The 13,821-nt window shown below is 37.9% G+C and overlaps 3 protein-coding genes across 5 annotated transcripts; 2 read left to right on the top strand and 1 right to left on the bottom strand.

Annotated features, from left to right (window-relative positions):
- The first annotated feature begins 178 nt into the window (after positions 1-178).
- On the top strand, positions 179-6,218 carry LOC143378507 (uncharacterized). Of its 2 annotated transcripts, none has more exons than XM_076830322.1 (7): positions 179-983; positions 3,080-3,247; positions 4,567-4,627; positions 5,167-5,370; positions 5,486-5,620; positions 5,703-5,879; positions 5,973-6,218. In XM_076830322.1, exons 1-7 carry the CDS (start codon positions 966-968, stop codon positions 6,149-6,151), a joined length of 942 nt encoding a protein of 313 aa, XP_076686437.1. In that variant the 5' UTR covers positions 179-965; the 3' UTR covers positions 6,152-6,218. The 2 variants fall into 2 exon arrangements, with proteins under 2 accessions (XP_076686437.1, XP_076686446.1); XM_076830331.1 differs by lacking the exon at positions 179-983 and adding an exon at positions 991-1,623.
- A 1,931-nt stretch (positions 6,219-8,149) lies between these two features.
- On the top strand, positions 8,150-11,013 carry LOC143378496 (sn-1-specific diacylglycerol lipase ABHD11). Of its 2 annotated transcripts, XM_076830298.1 has the most exons (6): positions 8,162-8,569; positions 8,647-8,803; positions 8,856-9,221; positions 9,301-9,631; positions 9,700-9,776; positions 10,719-11,013. In XM_076830298.1, the coding sequence occupies exons 1-4, from the start codon at positions 8,454-8,456 to the stop codon at positions 9,616-9,618; spliced, it is 957 nt and encodes a 318-aa protein (XP_076686413.1). In that variant the 5' UTR covers positions 8,162-8,453; the 3' UTR covers positions 9,619-9,631; positions 9,700-9,776; positions 10,719-11,013. The 2 variants fall into 2 exon arrangements, with proteins under 2 accessions (XP_076686423.1, XP_076686413.1); XM_076830308.1 differs by lacking the exons at positions 9,700-9,776; positions 10,719-11,013 and having other exon boundaries at positions 8,150-8,569; positions 8,647-8,798; positions 8,869-9,221.
- On the bottom strand, positions 9,653-12,334 carry Unc-119 (unc-119 lipid binding chaperone). Its single transcript, XM_076830375.1, has 5 exons — positions 11,922-12,334; positions 11,683-11,796; positions 11,301-11,600; positions 10,662-11,222; positions 9,653-10,010 (listed from the first exon to the last, which is right to left on the bottom strand). The coding sequence occupies exons 1-4, from the start codon at positions 12,064-12,066 to the stop codon at positions 11,095-11,097; spliced, it is 687 nt and encodes a 228-aa protein (XP_076686490.1). The 5' UTR covers positions 12,067-12,334; the 3' UTR covers positions 9,653-10,010; positions 10,662-11,094.
- Positions 12,335-13,821: the final 1,487 nt, after the last annotated feature.

A 13,821-nucleotide genomic window follows, 5' to 3' on the forward strand; every position in this document is an offset into this window, starting at 1 on the left:
GACGATATCGGCGCGTGCCCATTGCGGACAACTGCATAATCGGCGTCTCCCGCCTCTGGCGTCACACCAACTGTTACTAGTGTTGGCTAGAACCGTGGTTTGTGAATCACGAGTGATCCGATCACGTTCATTGCCAATCACGGTGACTTTTCACAGTGATCCCTGATTTTCGTGATCGCTTCTGGTTGGTGCAGGCAGAACAGTGATTCACGATTTTCGTGATATGATTGGTGGAAAGCATAACTACTCTTTGCACGCGCCACATAACTCAAATTTCTAATTTCTCTTGAAACATTCTCAAGTCCTCACTGTGCTTATAGAATCTCAGTTGTACATTTTGAACCAATGTAATCGTTCTTGATCTATTTAAATTAACGAATATTTCTTCACTTTAGTTAAAAAGTATAATGTATATGTGAATACTTTAGTCAATCAAATCAGTGCGTGCACACATTGACTATTTATGAATGTATATTGTTGCGTATTTTAGCGGTGATTTTAAGAACAGAACGCGGGTTGGTGCCCGTGGAGTGCTAAAGCACTCTGCTCGCGGAGTGTGCAGGACTTTTTAATAAAATAGAATTATTAACTGGCAAAACTTCAATATATTTCTTAATAGTTTTAAAGATATCCTTCAATAGCGAGAACAATTTGGGACTTTTTCGATTGAGAGTCAGAATCGTTCTGCCATTCCGAAGTCCTCCCTTGTTAAACCTTCCCTCCTCGAACGTGGTGCCCCTTCCATCCTTGCACGTCTTCCCGGTCCTCCGGCCAATCTGAAGTAACAATTACAACTCTGAGGTACTCGTAGCTTGCTCGTACGCTATCGCGACTCTTCTGTCGTCCATTTTCTACTCCACACCGATCAACTCAACTTTGGCACCCCCTCGCATCGAGGCGCTGTCGCTACTCGCTGAAGTTGCCTCTGATGTCACGTTCGCTACAGAGCTCTCAATGAAACCTCCATGTATATATGCTCTAAGGTAACAGTCCTGTAAATTGTGGATTCTTTGATTTCGGTTTTTTAGAAAGATCGATTGCTTTATGACGATTCTCCCAAAATCTCTTTTCATTTCCATTCTTTGGTTTCGATTTTTTAGGAGGATCGATCTTATAATCCGATTCTGAATCGATTCTCGAATCAATTCTTTGGGGTGAATCGAACATCCATATCAATACAATTCATCCCATATAAGAGCGGACCTACGCCCCTACCGATTTGCGACCGATCTGCGCATCTTACACACGCGATTGGTCGTAGCACTTTCTCTGTCGGTTTCCTACCAATCAACACTATATCCTTGCGTCGAACGAGTCCGCTCTAAAGTGGAATGCAGTGTAGTTTCTGTTGTTCTCGATGTGAATCTCGCTATTTATTATTCGGCCGCTTGCCTATGGTGGGGGCTAATATCAGCTGTTCCGTTTAACCGCGGGCCGCAACCGAACGTCGAACGTCGATTCAAAATTGTTTTCGTCGCACGGCGAGGTCGGGAGAGGTCAACTGTAAATCGGCCGTGTACCTTATTTTCTTTTCTTATTTTATTTGCCGATTCGCGGCGGTTAACATGCGTTTGTTACACAGTATTCGTTTCACAAAGCCAATGTGAGCCAATGGAAGGAAGCGTAAGTGTAATAATCTTTTCATTTAGAATCAATTTCATGTGTATCATTCATTTAATAAGGTTGTGTTAATAGCAGTTTAAGAGTAATGATAAAAATCAATCACTTACGAACACAAAGTATAGTATACAGTAAGTGTAGAAAGTTTATATATCCATGCCAGTAATAAATTTTAACGGAAAAAAAATGATTAATACATATTCTTCGATGTTTGTAGAATAGATTTTGTATAAACAACATTTTATTCCCTTTAACATTTACAGAGATATTAACAATAACAGATGAACGTGCAGAAATGAACGCTGAGAAAGTATTCGTACAGTTAAATAATGAATTAATATACTATGGAAATAAAGTGCAATCCCACAAATTATTAGAACATTAAATAGGAGAGACTGGGGCAGATTGTAGCAAAAAAGTTTTCACAGTTTTTTCTCGAAAATGTTTTCCTTAATCATGAAATAATTTGCGTGACTTACTACTCACATATGTGGTGAACTCATTGAGTGTAAGTATGTGACAAAATCTTGGACACTTAGACATCTAGCTTCGTTTCAAACAAATCTGAAGTTTTGTTACAATGTGCCCTAGTCCGGGGTAAAAAATAACACCATGTGGAGTACATTGTAACACATCTATTTTACTTATTTAAATACAAATATGAGCACAAATAAACATTCTAAAAAATATAAATGTAAACACAGATCATTATTAAACATTTGATATACATGAATTAAACAGTCATTGCTTATTCATCTGATTCTATGAAAATCTTCTTCTTCGCTTTCTTTACTTTTGCCTTCAGACTTTTTTCCTACTTTTTGGATTCTGGATGTTCTGTTGTTCATCTAGAGCATCTTTTCCCGCGGTGTCAGCATATAGTATGTTTGCTTTATCACCATTTAGAGCGGAGTAAGTAGTAACATGTTACAATTTACTCCGAGCTTGAATCGTTGCGTTTTATCTCAGCAAACGAGAGACTAAACATCAAATTACTAAAATGCGTACACATTATGATAAATCAATGTGTACTGATTCGTTTGCGACAAAGAAGCAAAAATTCCATCGGTTTCTAATGACAGTTAATTGAAATAGAAGTGCTAAGACAAAATTTACTTATGTACTCTACATACTAAAATTCTGAGCTATGATCACAAAATGAATGTATAACGCTCGTTTGTGTCACTAAAACTGACGGTGCTAATATCATCAAGTAGCTCTTGCGTGCTGTGGGTTACCAGATTTGTCGCTCAAAAGATTTTACTTATGTTACAATTTACCCCGTGTTACGACCTACCCCAGTCTCCCCTATTTATTTTATTGCAGTAATACATTCATGGCATTTAATCTAATTTTATATTTCATATTTAATTGTATAAAATTGCTTCTAATGAACAGCGATAATACAATGAAATATTATTCATAATTTGTATCTACAATATATTTTCTGTGGATCTAGGGACCTATATATATCAATGGAATGCTTGCCGTCTGTTCGCACTGTGGCATCAGTTCAATTGACTTCAATCGATGCATAAGATGTAAAAGAAAACTACCAAAGGATGTGAAATCAATACCTATGACTATGGGCACACAAAGGAAGAAGGAGACCGTGTTGCCGGTTGATGTAAGGATTATGAGATGCTATAAGGATTAGAGCTGTTACTTTTTGACCCGTCGGGTATCCCTTAAGCCGGGTCCAGACCTGAATGCTTATACGCTGAGCAGGCTGAACGCGCACGAATGACACATGCGGAGGGGAAGATTTGTATTTTTTAAGCAATTTCGAATCTGCAAAAATGAGGACTTAACACTCCCTAATTTCATATGGACTACCATATATTTCAATATCATGAAAATCCGAGACATCGAGGATTTTAGAAATGTATCACATCTGCTTCTATCTTCCATGCTGAACGCAATGCAGTCCAAACTCCCTTTGACGTGCGGAAGAAAACCGACAACGGTCGGCTCAAGCCATGTGCCTTTGCCGGCATTCGCGAGTGGGGTCGCATGCGCCGAGTCACCACGAATGACACGTCCACACTGGCATATGCGTTCACCCTCACCCTTTCTGACGTAGGAGCATGCGGTCCTGGCTACCGTTTCACCCGTCCACATTAGAATATTCGTGCGCGCTCAGTCTGCTCATTGCATACTTATTCAGGTCTGGACCCGGCTTTAGAGCATATAAACATGGAGGAAGCATGCAATGAGCGAAAATGTAGACGGCAGTAGAAAGAGAAAGATATACATTGGTGACACCCTCTCTCTTTCTAGCGCCAGGGGCGACAGTGATTTTCTTTTAATGTTGTATTTCGTCCACATAATTTATTAAAAATCAAAAACTGAAAAACTGACCTACCAACTCCGGTCTCCCCTACTTTAACATACAAATTACAAAGTTAAAAAAACCGCAAACTCTCGAACTTTGAGGCGATCCCATCTGATTTCGAAGTTAAAAATCGTATCAATCGATTCGTTTTGACGAGATCTTTCCAACGGCGTATAGCATACGCTGTAGACTCGTAGGTCACTAATCCGCTCTGCGACTTAACATTGTTCTTTTACGTGAGTGCCGAGTGGCCGGATATTTTACCTATGCATTTGCCGCTACTCAAATGCCTATAACTTCGGTAATTTTCGAATTTCAACAAATCCTTTTAAACACGTATTCCTAAAGGGTTGAACATTCGAAAAATGAAATAAGAAAAATCGATTTTGAAACCGGAACATCCCCTTAACTCATGATAGAAGAATAATTAATGTAGATCTGTGGAATGATTTACACAAATAAATATGTAAATAAAAGTTTAATTTCAAGCAGCTACCAACAAACATCACAATATATTTTATGATTTAGTTTTCTCTTCGTTTATCACGTGGTATATTTTTAATGCATTCATTTTCAGGCACATATATATATAACTGGTTTCATTTTTTCAGACCTGTGGAAGTGAAAGCGGAAAGGGTGTTTCAAGATCAAGGCCTATTCATAAAGAGCCAGGTAGAAACATAATTGAACATTTTGCGCTAACAATAAGTTTATGCACCAGACACACAAGAATAAGGTACTGAAAACAGAATACTAAAAAATCTCTTGGACAAATATACACGGATAATACTAATAAAAGCTGGCGAGTTTAGGAGAAAATATAATAATGGGAAAATAATTTTTTTCGAGGTCATTACATCAGAATTTTCATGGTCCTTAATATGAATTAATAATTTCTTAAAAGGAATATTATTTTTAATACTTGAACTAAAGAGATATTAAAGGCAAGAATTAAGGCCGAAGTGCAGCGAAAAGAAGCGCGGCGACCGAAGCTAAGTTTCCGTCGAGAACATTTTGAATAGTTTTATATTTTTTTATTCTCGACGAAAACTTAGCTTCGGCCTAGTGAGCGATGGCCTTTAATAGTCAATTTCTTGATGTCTATACTTTTTTGTATGCTTATTTATAATAGAAATTTTCAAATGTATCATTTTAAATGTATATATTATACTTCGTATGGACACTTTATGGACATAATATTTTTTCTGCAGAATGTTTGACAATATCGTCAGACGAGGAAGAAGAAGAAAAAAGTAGAAAATCAGAGGGCTCTAATAACAGTTCATTTTTTTACAATGCAAATAGTATTTTTACTGATGAAATGGAGACCATTCTCGCCAAGAAACCAGCGATTACAAACAATCCTGTTCCCAGCCCAAGGTTTGGTTATGCAATGGAGAGTGAAGATATGAAAGGTATGTCTCAGGAACTATTAAACCTGTATTCATTAAGTTTTATATGTGCAATTATGGCGTATAATCAAATATACGTTAACTTTACGAAAAGAGAGTGGTATTAAATATTTTTCAGACAATTCCATTCAATCACCTCATGCTTCCGTATTGTGTCGAACGATAAGGATGGGATCTTACAAGTACTTTTCTCGGGAAAGAGTAATAATTTCGCAAACTGGAGTAAGATTTAGTGTACCTTTACTGGAAGACGGTAAATTATTTTACTAATTCCGAGAATAAAGGAAAATAATAAATGGCAAATGTACTTATATAAATATTTCTACGCGTTACAGATAAAAGCTTTGTACCATTAGAAGTTAAGTTTCAAGATATCGTGAAAGTACTAATTCATTTCGGTAAAGCAATGCCGGTGCTTTTCTTTTATACGTCTACTGATACTGGAGTTATGATTCGTCAGCTATTGGGAATGCAGGATCCTAATGGTCCGTATTTTGATCCTGCTGGGAAAGGTAAATATTTTAAAATACATTGATATCACGGGCGACACTACGTACTACGAGTAAAATTAAATTTTTTAAATTTGTATGTTTCATTTTTTATAGATGAGACGCATAAACGGATAACTTTACTGCCAGAAAAATTAACTGTAGAATCAAAAGTTGTACTTAAGAATCTGTTCTCGCAGAGAAATTTGTTAGAGGAGTTAAATTCGAAAGAAGCAAATGATATCCTTATACGGGCGTCACCGAAAAATGTACGTAGTATGATACAGGGTTCATAAGTTAGCAAGATCGCTATCTAAACAATGTTAATTATAATTAAACGATTTATATTAGCTTCGGTCCTCTGTATGTTTGGTGTTTGTTTGTTTGAAGTACGGTTCAAATCTGACAACAAAATTTACACCCACTGACAAGAGGCCCATTGTCTTGAAACTGTGTAGGCGTGCGTGGGTGTGATGACAATACAATTTTCATAAAAAAGGTCTAAAATAAAAAGAAAAAATAGAAAAAAATGTATAATTTCGTGCTGAACACGCTGGCGTAAACAACTTGAGGGGTTTAAAAAATTACCCAGTCATCAATAAATATAACCTGTAACCACAAATCCAGACGACTTGAAATCAGTCTATAACCATAAATAAAACTTGGACACCATCGTGAATCCAATGTTGCGACACTAGATCTCACCATGATGCCCCTTACATCCTGGATCTCACGATATGGTAACCATGTCGTAACATTTGATTCACGCTGTCATACAATGTCACGACCGTGGACCTGAATGACAGTGCGTGTTGAAGCGGAAGCCGGGAGGGGAATCGCCGATGGACCATGGACATAGGATTCATAGGAATATAGGGACGGAGGAATAGTTGCGGGGTGTGATATCCTTGCGGGAGGAGCGACGAGGTAACATACGCCTTCTTTCTATTGGCTGTTGTTGAAATTCAGAATACCTCTTTTCGCTTCATGTTCTCCTGATACCTGGGTCAAAATCTGGCGAAAATTTTCAGATATCTCTAAAATCAGGCTTCGTAACAGGATAACGTGACGTGGAAAGAGGTAGCGCAAAATAATGTCTCTGAAGAGAAGTAGAAGCCTTGAACGAAAGTCGATAGAGTTTGAGAGTATTGAATGGCATATTTAAAGTAGTGCTTTAATGCGAAGATTTTTAAAACCACTCTGCGTGGAAGGATCTTTTTAGGTGTTCTTTTTAGCATATCTTTTATATGTGATTTGGAATAGGAAGGAGTAAGTAGTGCTCGTTAAATAAAAAAACTCTTTTACCACTTAACTGCAATTTATTCAAATAAGTGAAATGCAATACAATGAAATGTTACAAGTGTAACTGGGTTAGGTCTGGGTTAGGGGAGGGTTAGGGGTATCAGTTAGGGATTTCTCCACGTAAAAAAAAAAAAGGTCTGGGTTAGGTCTGGGTTCGGCTGAAGCAGTATCTTGTGCAAATTTCATATCAATGAACCCAGTCGAAAATGCAGCCGGGGGATGCATCGAGAATCGGCCAGGTCACGTGACGTATCTACCCCCTTAAGAATAAGTAGCGACTGAGAATACCGCCCCAATAATCTTCTCTCTCCAGAGGACACAATATGGCGGATACGCATACTAACCTCTGGGCGCAATCCACCATAGACATATATAGACGGAGCAGAAGCTGGGACAATAGGCGAGGGGAACGGTAGGCTTGGAGGGGAAAAGGCAGAAGTCAGATACAGGCACGTCGGCCCGACGTCTGGTTAGCTTCGGAAGCATTCGGTATACATAACCACTGCGTTACCCGATTTGCCTGTATCGCTCCCCTTACCGCGAATCTCACACCCCCCTCAGCTTACGCTCTGTCTATATATGTCTATGCATTCCACTTTGGCCCAAATTGGCTGTGATTTTCATTAAGCTAGGTTCTCCTGTACGCGACTGGACGCATCGTCAAGAATTTCAAAATCAATTTTCTCGAAAATTAAGCACGATATGTAAAAACGTTACTCTTTCTTTTCTACTTATAACAAGAAAATAAGTCCAGAAAAAAGAATAAAATTTGTTGCTATTACGCTTCATTTTCGAGAAAGTTGACTTTGAAATTCTTGACGATGCGTCCAGTCGCGTATAGGGAAACCACAGACGAGGTATAGCTCGTCTGTGGGGAAACTAATCCTAACGAAAATCACGAGCGATTTGGGCGTAAGTGGAATTCGCCCTAAACGGTTGTCGGTAAGAAAACGACTAATCTACTAACTTTACTTTCTACCTTCTAGATGTCATTTCAAAACCGCGTAAGAGGCTCCACCTGCAATCGGGGTTAGTGCATTTATAGAAACACACTATCGCGATGTTACCGAGCATCACCAAGCATGTTATTGCAACATCGTTGGATCCCGATTTGAAGTAGACTAAATAGAATTTATTATATCATACCTACTCGTACATGTATTATCGGGCAAGGTTTATTTTGTGATTTATAACTTAAAGCACGTATTTTCAAAGGCATTCGAAATATCATAAAAAGTTTGAACATGTAAATAAGAATTGTTGTTAAGCGTTCTTGACAAATAAAAAACAGAAAACATGAGTGGTCTGTGCTGTCGAAATTTCATAACACGAAATAGTTTCGTCCATCACCGAAGGCCAGATTTTTCCACATTATACTTATCACGTAAACATGTACATAGCAATTCTGAGCCGTAAGTTGAAATACGTGTTAACGCATGCATTTATTACGTTTATCCAATATTAGCATTAAGTATTATTGTTTGCGTAGCGTGGCACCAGTAAAGCTGGCGTATGCTTCTTACGAGACGATGAAGGAAAACAAAGATAATCCCGAGCAACCGATCATGATAATGCACGGCCTTTTCGGTTCGAAAAATAACTGGGGTTCATTATCCAAAGCAATTCATCAACAAACAGATCGTAAGGTAGATACATGGACATCTTGTAAAATGAGGAGTACTTGGAATTACTTTATAGGTAATAACTATAGATGCAAGGAACCATGGAGATTCACCGCATTCGACAGACATGACTTATAAACATATGATGCAAGATATAATTCAGCTTATGAGTGACCTGGGATTCAAGAAGTCTGTATTAGTAGGACATAGCATGGGAGGTTCTACAGTGATGTATACAGCTTTACATTACCCGGAATTAGTAGAAAAATTAATAGTAGTAGATATGTCTCCAGTGAGAACCGCTATCAACACAGTGGAAATTGGAAAAATATTTCATGCGATGCGTACAGTGAAACTAAACGATAGTACAACGTTAACGAAAGCACGCAAAATAGCAGAGGAACACCTTATAAGCGCTGTTAAACCTTTGCCCGTGCGTCAGGTAAGTAGTTATTTCTTATATATCGCTATTGAGTTACTTTGTTGTATTTTGCATAAATTTAACTTACATTCCACTATAGTTTTTAACAATGAACATAGTGGAAGCAGATATGGGGAAATACAAATGGCGGATTAATTTACCTGTATTGGAGCAGAAGTTTCCGAAAGAGCTAGCTGTGTTTCCACCTGTGCAATCGAAAGTTTACACAGGGCCAACGTTATTTATAGGAGGTTCTAATAGCGATTACATAAAAGTAGGCGACCATAATAATATCAAGCAGTTATTCCCATCTGCTGAATTCATTTATATAAATGGAGCAAGTCATTGGGTTCATACTGACAAACCAACTGAATTCCTGAAGAACGTTGTCAGTTTCATTAATCGGCCACACACATAACTATTATCTTAATGTAAGGAAAACGCAAACTGTGTTTTGTAAACATATACATGTATTTATGTGAAATTTATAACGTTACAGATAAAATAAGTGAAAAATAGCGAAGAAAATATAATTGTACACAGTGTAGACAAATTGCGAATTCTATATCAGTTAAGGTAAGAATCTGAAAAATTCTTTCCAACAATTTCTGTGTAGGTAAATGTAGGAGTAGCGGTCCTTGTGCATGCTTAAACAGAAGAGAGCGTCGTAAGGCGACTCTGCGGGAATAGTAATGATTAAATTTAACATTACTATTGGGTGAGTGACAGGCAAAGACATTCTACAGGTTCCCGTTACTTCCGAAAATCCTCTTAATTCCTTCTAAGAGATACCACTACTGCTAGGTTTACCTACAGTCGCATCGGACAGTAAGTCCACACTATTTAAAATCGCAAAACTTTTTTAAAATTGGTCCAAACGACTTGAGTTTTTTTTTAGAAGCTAGCGGAATTAGTTTTCTAGGTGACGTGTTTCGTAGTTTTGAAAAAAAATTGCAACTGGTCGGAATAGCGATGAAAATAATGAAAAACCCAAAATTCAAAAAACCCGTTTGTAGATTATAGTAAGTTGTATACATGGTGAAAATTTCATCTAAATCGTTTAACGTTGCTCTGAGCTACAAATGCTTAAAGATCGCAGAATAAGGGCAAAAATCGCGAAATTCCCGAAATCAACGACTTTCGCCCTTATTCTCCGAACTTTAAGCGTTTATACCTGAGAGCAACGTTAACCGATTTAAATGAAATTTTCAGCATGTATACAACTTACCTCAATCTACAAACGGTTTTTTTGAATTTTCATTACAGGCTCAGAAAAAAAAATTGAAAAAACGACCTTCATTATTTTCATCGCTATTCCGACCAGTTGCCATTTTTATCAAAACGACTAAACACGTCACCTAGAAAACTAATTCCGCTAGCTTCTAAAAAGAAACTCGAGTCGTTTGGACCAATTTTGAAAAAGTTATGCGATTTTAAAGAGTGTCAACTTTCTGATGCGACTGTATAGTCTCAAATTTGCTGTATTTCAGTAAAAACTACATGTTCAATGTTTTTCAGGTCAAAAGACATTTTATCGAAACTGAAAGGCAGTTCCAGAGGAGGCCATGCTTTAATTAGAAAATAAATAATCATCTGAAAAATAGAATTCGAGTAAGGTGTTTCTCTTCCACCGAAGCATAGCAATGCTTGATCGGTTTTTAACTTGAACGCAAAAGCGCTCCGTGGCATTGATTCAATTAAAAGGATAGAAATTGTATATAATGCAAATTTTATATTTAAACATTAATGTGAGAATTTAAAGATGTTGAAACATTCGTGTAGGAAATAAAACTATAATTTTGAATTAGTTAAATGCGTGCTACTATTATCACAATCGTTTTTTGCAAAGTACGAATTTCTTACTAACTTCTGTTCGCATTCGACAAACCACGTACTAAAGTACATCGTGCGTATGCCCACCGTTATACGCATAATCTGCTTTATTGTGCATTACCAACTGATTGTCCACGAAATAAAATGAGTCCGAACGTGTTTCAAATGGATTTGCAATCATTTCAGAAACTGCAAGATCATTTTTAATACCCATATGAGAATTGAATTAGCATTTTCATCTATCAAGTAAACGTATTTTTCACTTACTCAAATCAGCAGGCAAAGTAGGAAACTCGTAAATGTGCTCACAGGTGTTCTTGCTGTTCGGTATACAAAATCCAAATTGAAAGTCAAAGGTTTTTAGCAATCTGTCTCGAAAGAAGTGACGCTCGATCATTCGAAAGTTATTCACCGGTTTGGAACCCACAAGAAACTCGATCGTAGCTCCGACGGTCTTTAATTTAAGAAATTGAGGAGTAAATTGGTAACGTACAAAGCGGCCAGTATTTGCATCCTCGCAACCAGATTCTTCGCATTCGGGTTCTACATCTTGATTGGAATCGCACTCTACAATACGGATAAAAAAAAATTCGTAATCCACGATCGCTTTGACGATGCCAAGTGGTGTATTATGGCGGCGACTACAAACCAGTAGCTGGCGGTTTAGTTATTTCGAATAATACTGCTCCCGTTTCCAGATCTCTGATTTGGAATTTTGTAAAATCTATATCGTAAATATTCGCCTCGGGGGAGCACAGGTATTCTAAAAGTAATAAACTGCGATAGAAAGTGTCAATACTATGTTATGGTAAGAGCAAATAATAGTAGAGCCATTCGGTCCGATCAGTTCGTTATTACGTAGTGGTGGATTGAAACAGGAACGCTTACTATCGGTAATTATAGGCAAGCGCAGCACCATTTCCGGGGTTATAGGTGTTTCGTCAATATTCCCATTATCGGCATTCTCCTGGTCTGCCGATGGTGTGAACTGAACAATAGCTTCGTTCGATTTGTTTTCGCTATCGACACTCATAATTTAAATGTAATTAGACCATAACAATACGAGCTAACATCTCAATGTAAATATCATCTATGACAATGTGGGAGTGTTACGCGCCAAGATGATATCCATCGAACAGTATTCAGTGATCTTTCGCATAATTTGTGAAAAACGTTCTATCCGATATTTTCGATCGTGACGATGCCTATCCATAAGATCTCATTTTCGTCGTCTAAACTTTGTCGCATCTCTCCTCACTTCACACGACACCGATGACAACTGATGACAACCAACGACTGACCAACGGCACTACCTAACTCGCCACGTAAATCACGTAAAGCATATCAATTGTAAATATCCCAAGAATCGTAAATACGTATTTTAGCGGAGATGTTGAAATGCGAACGCGGGTTGGTGCCCGTGGAGCGTTGAAGACTCTGCTCGTCGGGAGTGCGGGTGTTTCAAATAAAGCAAGGTACAAAGAAATTTTCAAGTTAAGCTTTGAAGTTTATTCGAACTGTTCAAGAAGCTGGTTAGAGACAGACTGAATGAAGCGTCAAAGAAAAAGCTCCGAGCTCGTCGACGACAAGATCCTCCTGGTCCTCCCTTAGATCCTTGTTGTCCAATCAGAACGATGATCCTTGGCCCTCCCTTCACGTTTCCCTACACTCTCGGCTGGTGGTCGAGGCACGCTTTCCGATTACATACATAGTTTACATAGGTCGGTATTCATAGTCGCTACTTATTCTTAAACAAGTGCTTAAGCATGCGGCATCCTCTACTAACCTAGTAGCTAATAAAGGATACCGAATGCTTAAGCATTTGCTTAAGAATAAGTAGTGTTGCGGGGCCGGCTGGGAATTCTGACTATTTGAGGGAATTTCAATGTGGTCCGGTGTCCGTGGAACCCAAAAGGGTTCTGCTCGCGAATCGTGCGAAGTTGGTTGAACAAGACAATTTGTAACGAATAACTTTGAACGAAATAAAGATTATTGAACTGAACTAAATTTAATTATTGAATATTAACCAGAACTATTAAGAAACGAACAAAGATATTTAAAGATTGATCAAAGGTTGGGCTTTATTATAACACGTCCGTGCTTTTACAACGTCGGTGATGAATTGAGAGGCGAAGAAACAGGCTTCTTCGTACGTTCGTTCTTCTTTTTTTAAAACATTGTTTTCGAGCGATAAGGAAGGAGGCGAAGACAAATATGAAATGTAATAAACTTCATCCTTAAGGGGGTAGACACGTCACGTGTAGTGTCGGCTAGAACCGTGATTTGTGAATCACGAGTGATCCGATCACGTTTAGTGTTGGCTAGAACCATGATTTGTGAATCACGAGTGATCCGATCACGTTCATTCTCAATCACGGTGATTTTTCACAGTGATCCGTGATGTTCGTGATCGCTTCTGATTGGTGCAGGCAGAACAATGATTTACGATTTTCGTGATCTGATTGGTGGAAAGCATAACTGCTCTTTGCACGCGCCACATAACCCCAATTTCTACTTTCTCTCAAATCATTCTCAAGTCCTCACTGTGCTCATAGAATCTCAATTGTATATTTTGAACCAATGTAATTGTTCTTGATCTATTTAAATTAACGAATATTTCTTCGCTTTAGGTAAAAAGTATAATGTATATGTGAATACTTTAGCCAATCAAATCAGTGCGTGCACACATTGACTATTTATGAATGTATATACTAGATATATATTCGCTGAATTAGCACGCTTTGATTGTAACACAAGCTATATTGAAGCTTCAAAAACGTACAGGAAA

The sequence above is a fragment of the Andrena cerasifolii genome, chromosome 1 (assembly GCF_050908995.1).
Source record: "Andrena cerasifolii isolate SP2316 chromosome 1, iyAndCera1_principal, whole genome shotgun sequence".
Lineage (NCBI taxonomy): Eukaryota > Metazoa > Arthropoda > Insecta > Hymenoptera > Andrenidae > Andrena > Andrena cerasifolii.

Coding starts and splice junctions, on each gene's coding strand:
- LOC143378507 (XM_076830322.1), top strand. Junction 4,628..5,166: donor GCCTATTCATAAAGAGCCAG/GTAGAAACATAA, acceptor TTTTTTCTGCAG/AATGTTTGACAATATCGTCA. Junction 5,371..5,485: donor GGAGAGTGAAGATATGAAAG/GTATGTCTCAGG, acceptor AATATTTTTCAG/ACAATTCCATTCAATCACCT.
- LOC143378496 (XM_076830298.1), top strand. CDS start 8,454: ATGAGTGGTCTGTGCTGTCGAAATTTCATAACACGAAATAGTTTCGTC. Junction 8,804..8,855: donor ATCAACAAACAGATCGTAAG/GTAGATACATGG, acceptor ATTACTTTATAG/GTAATAACTATAGATGCAAG. Junction 9,222..9,300: donor AACCTTTGCCCGTGCGTCAG/GTAAGTAGTTAT, acceptor ATTCCACTATAG/TTTTTAACAATGAACATAGT.
- Unc-119 (XM_076830375.1), bottom strand. CDS start 12,066: ATGAGTGTCGATAGCGAAAACAAATCGAACGAAGCTATTGTTCAGTTC. Junction 11,601..11,682: donor AACTAAACCGCCAGCTACTG/GTTTGTAGTCGC, acceptor TCCGTATTGTAG/AGTGCGATTCCAATCAAGAT. Junction 11,223..11,300: donor TACTTTGCCTGCTGATTTGA/GTAAGTGAAAAA, acceptor ATGATCTTGCAG/TTTCTGAAATGATTGCAAAT.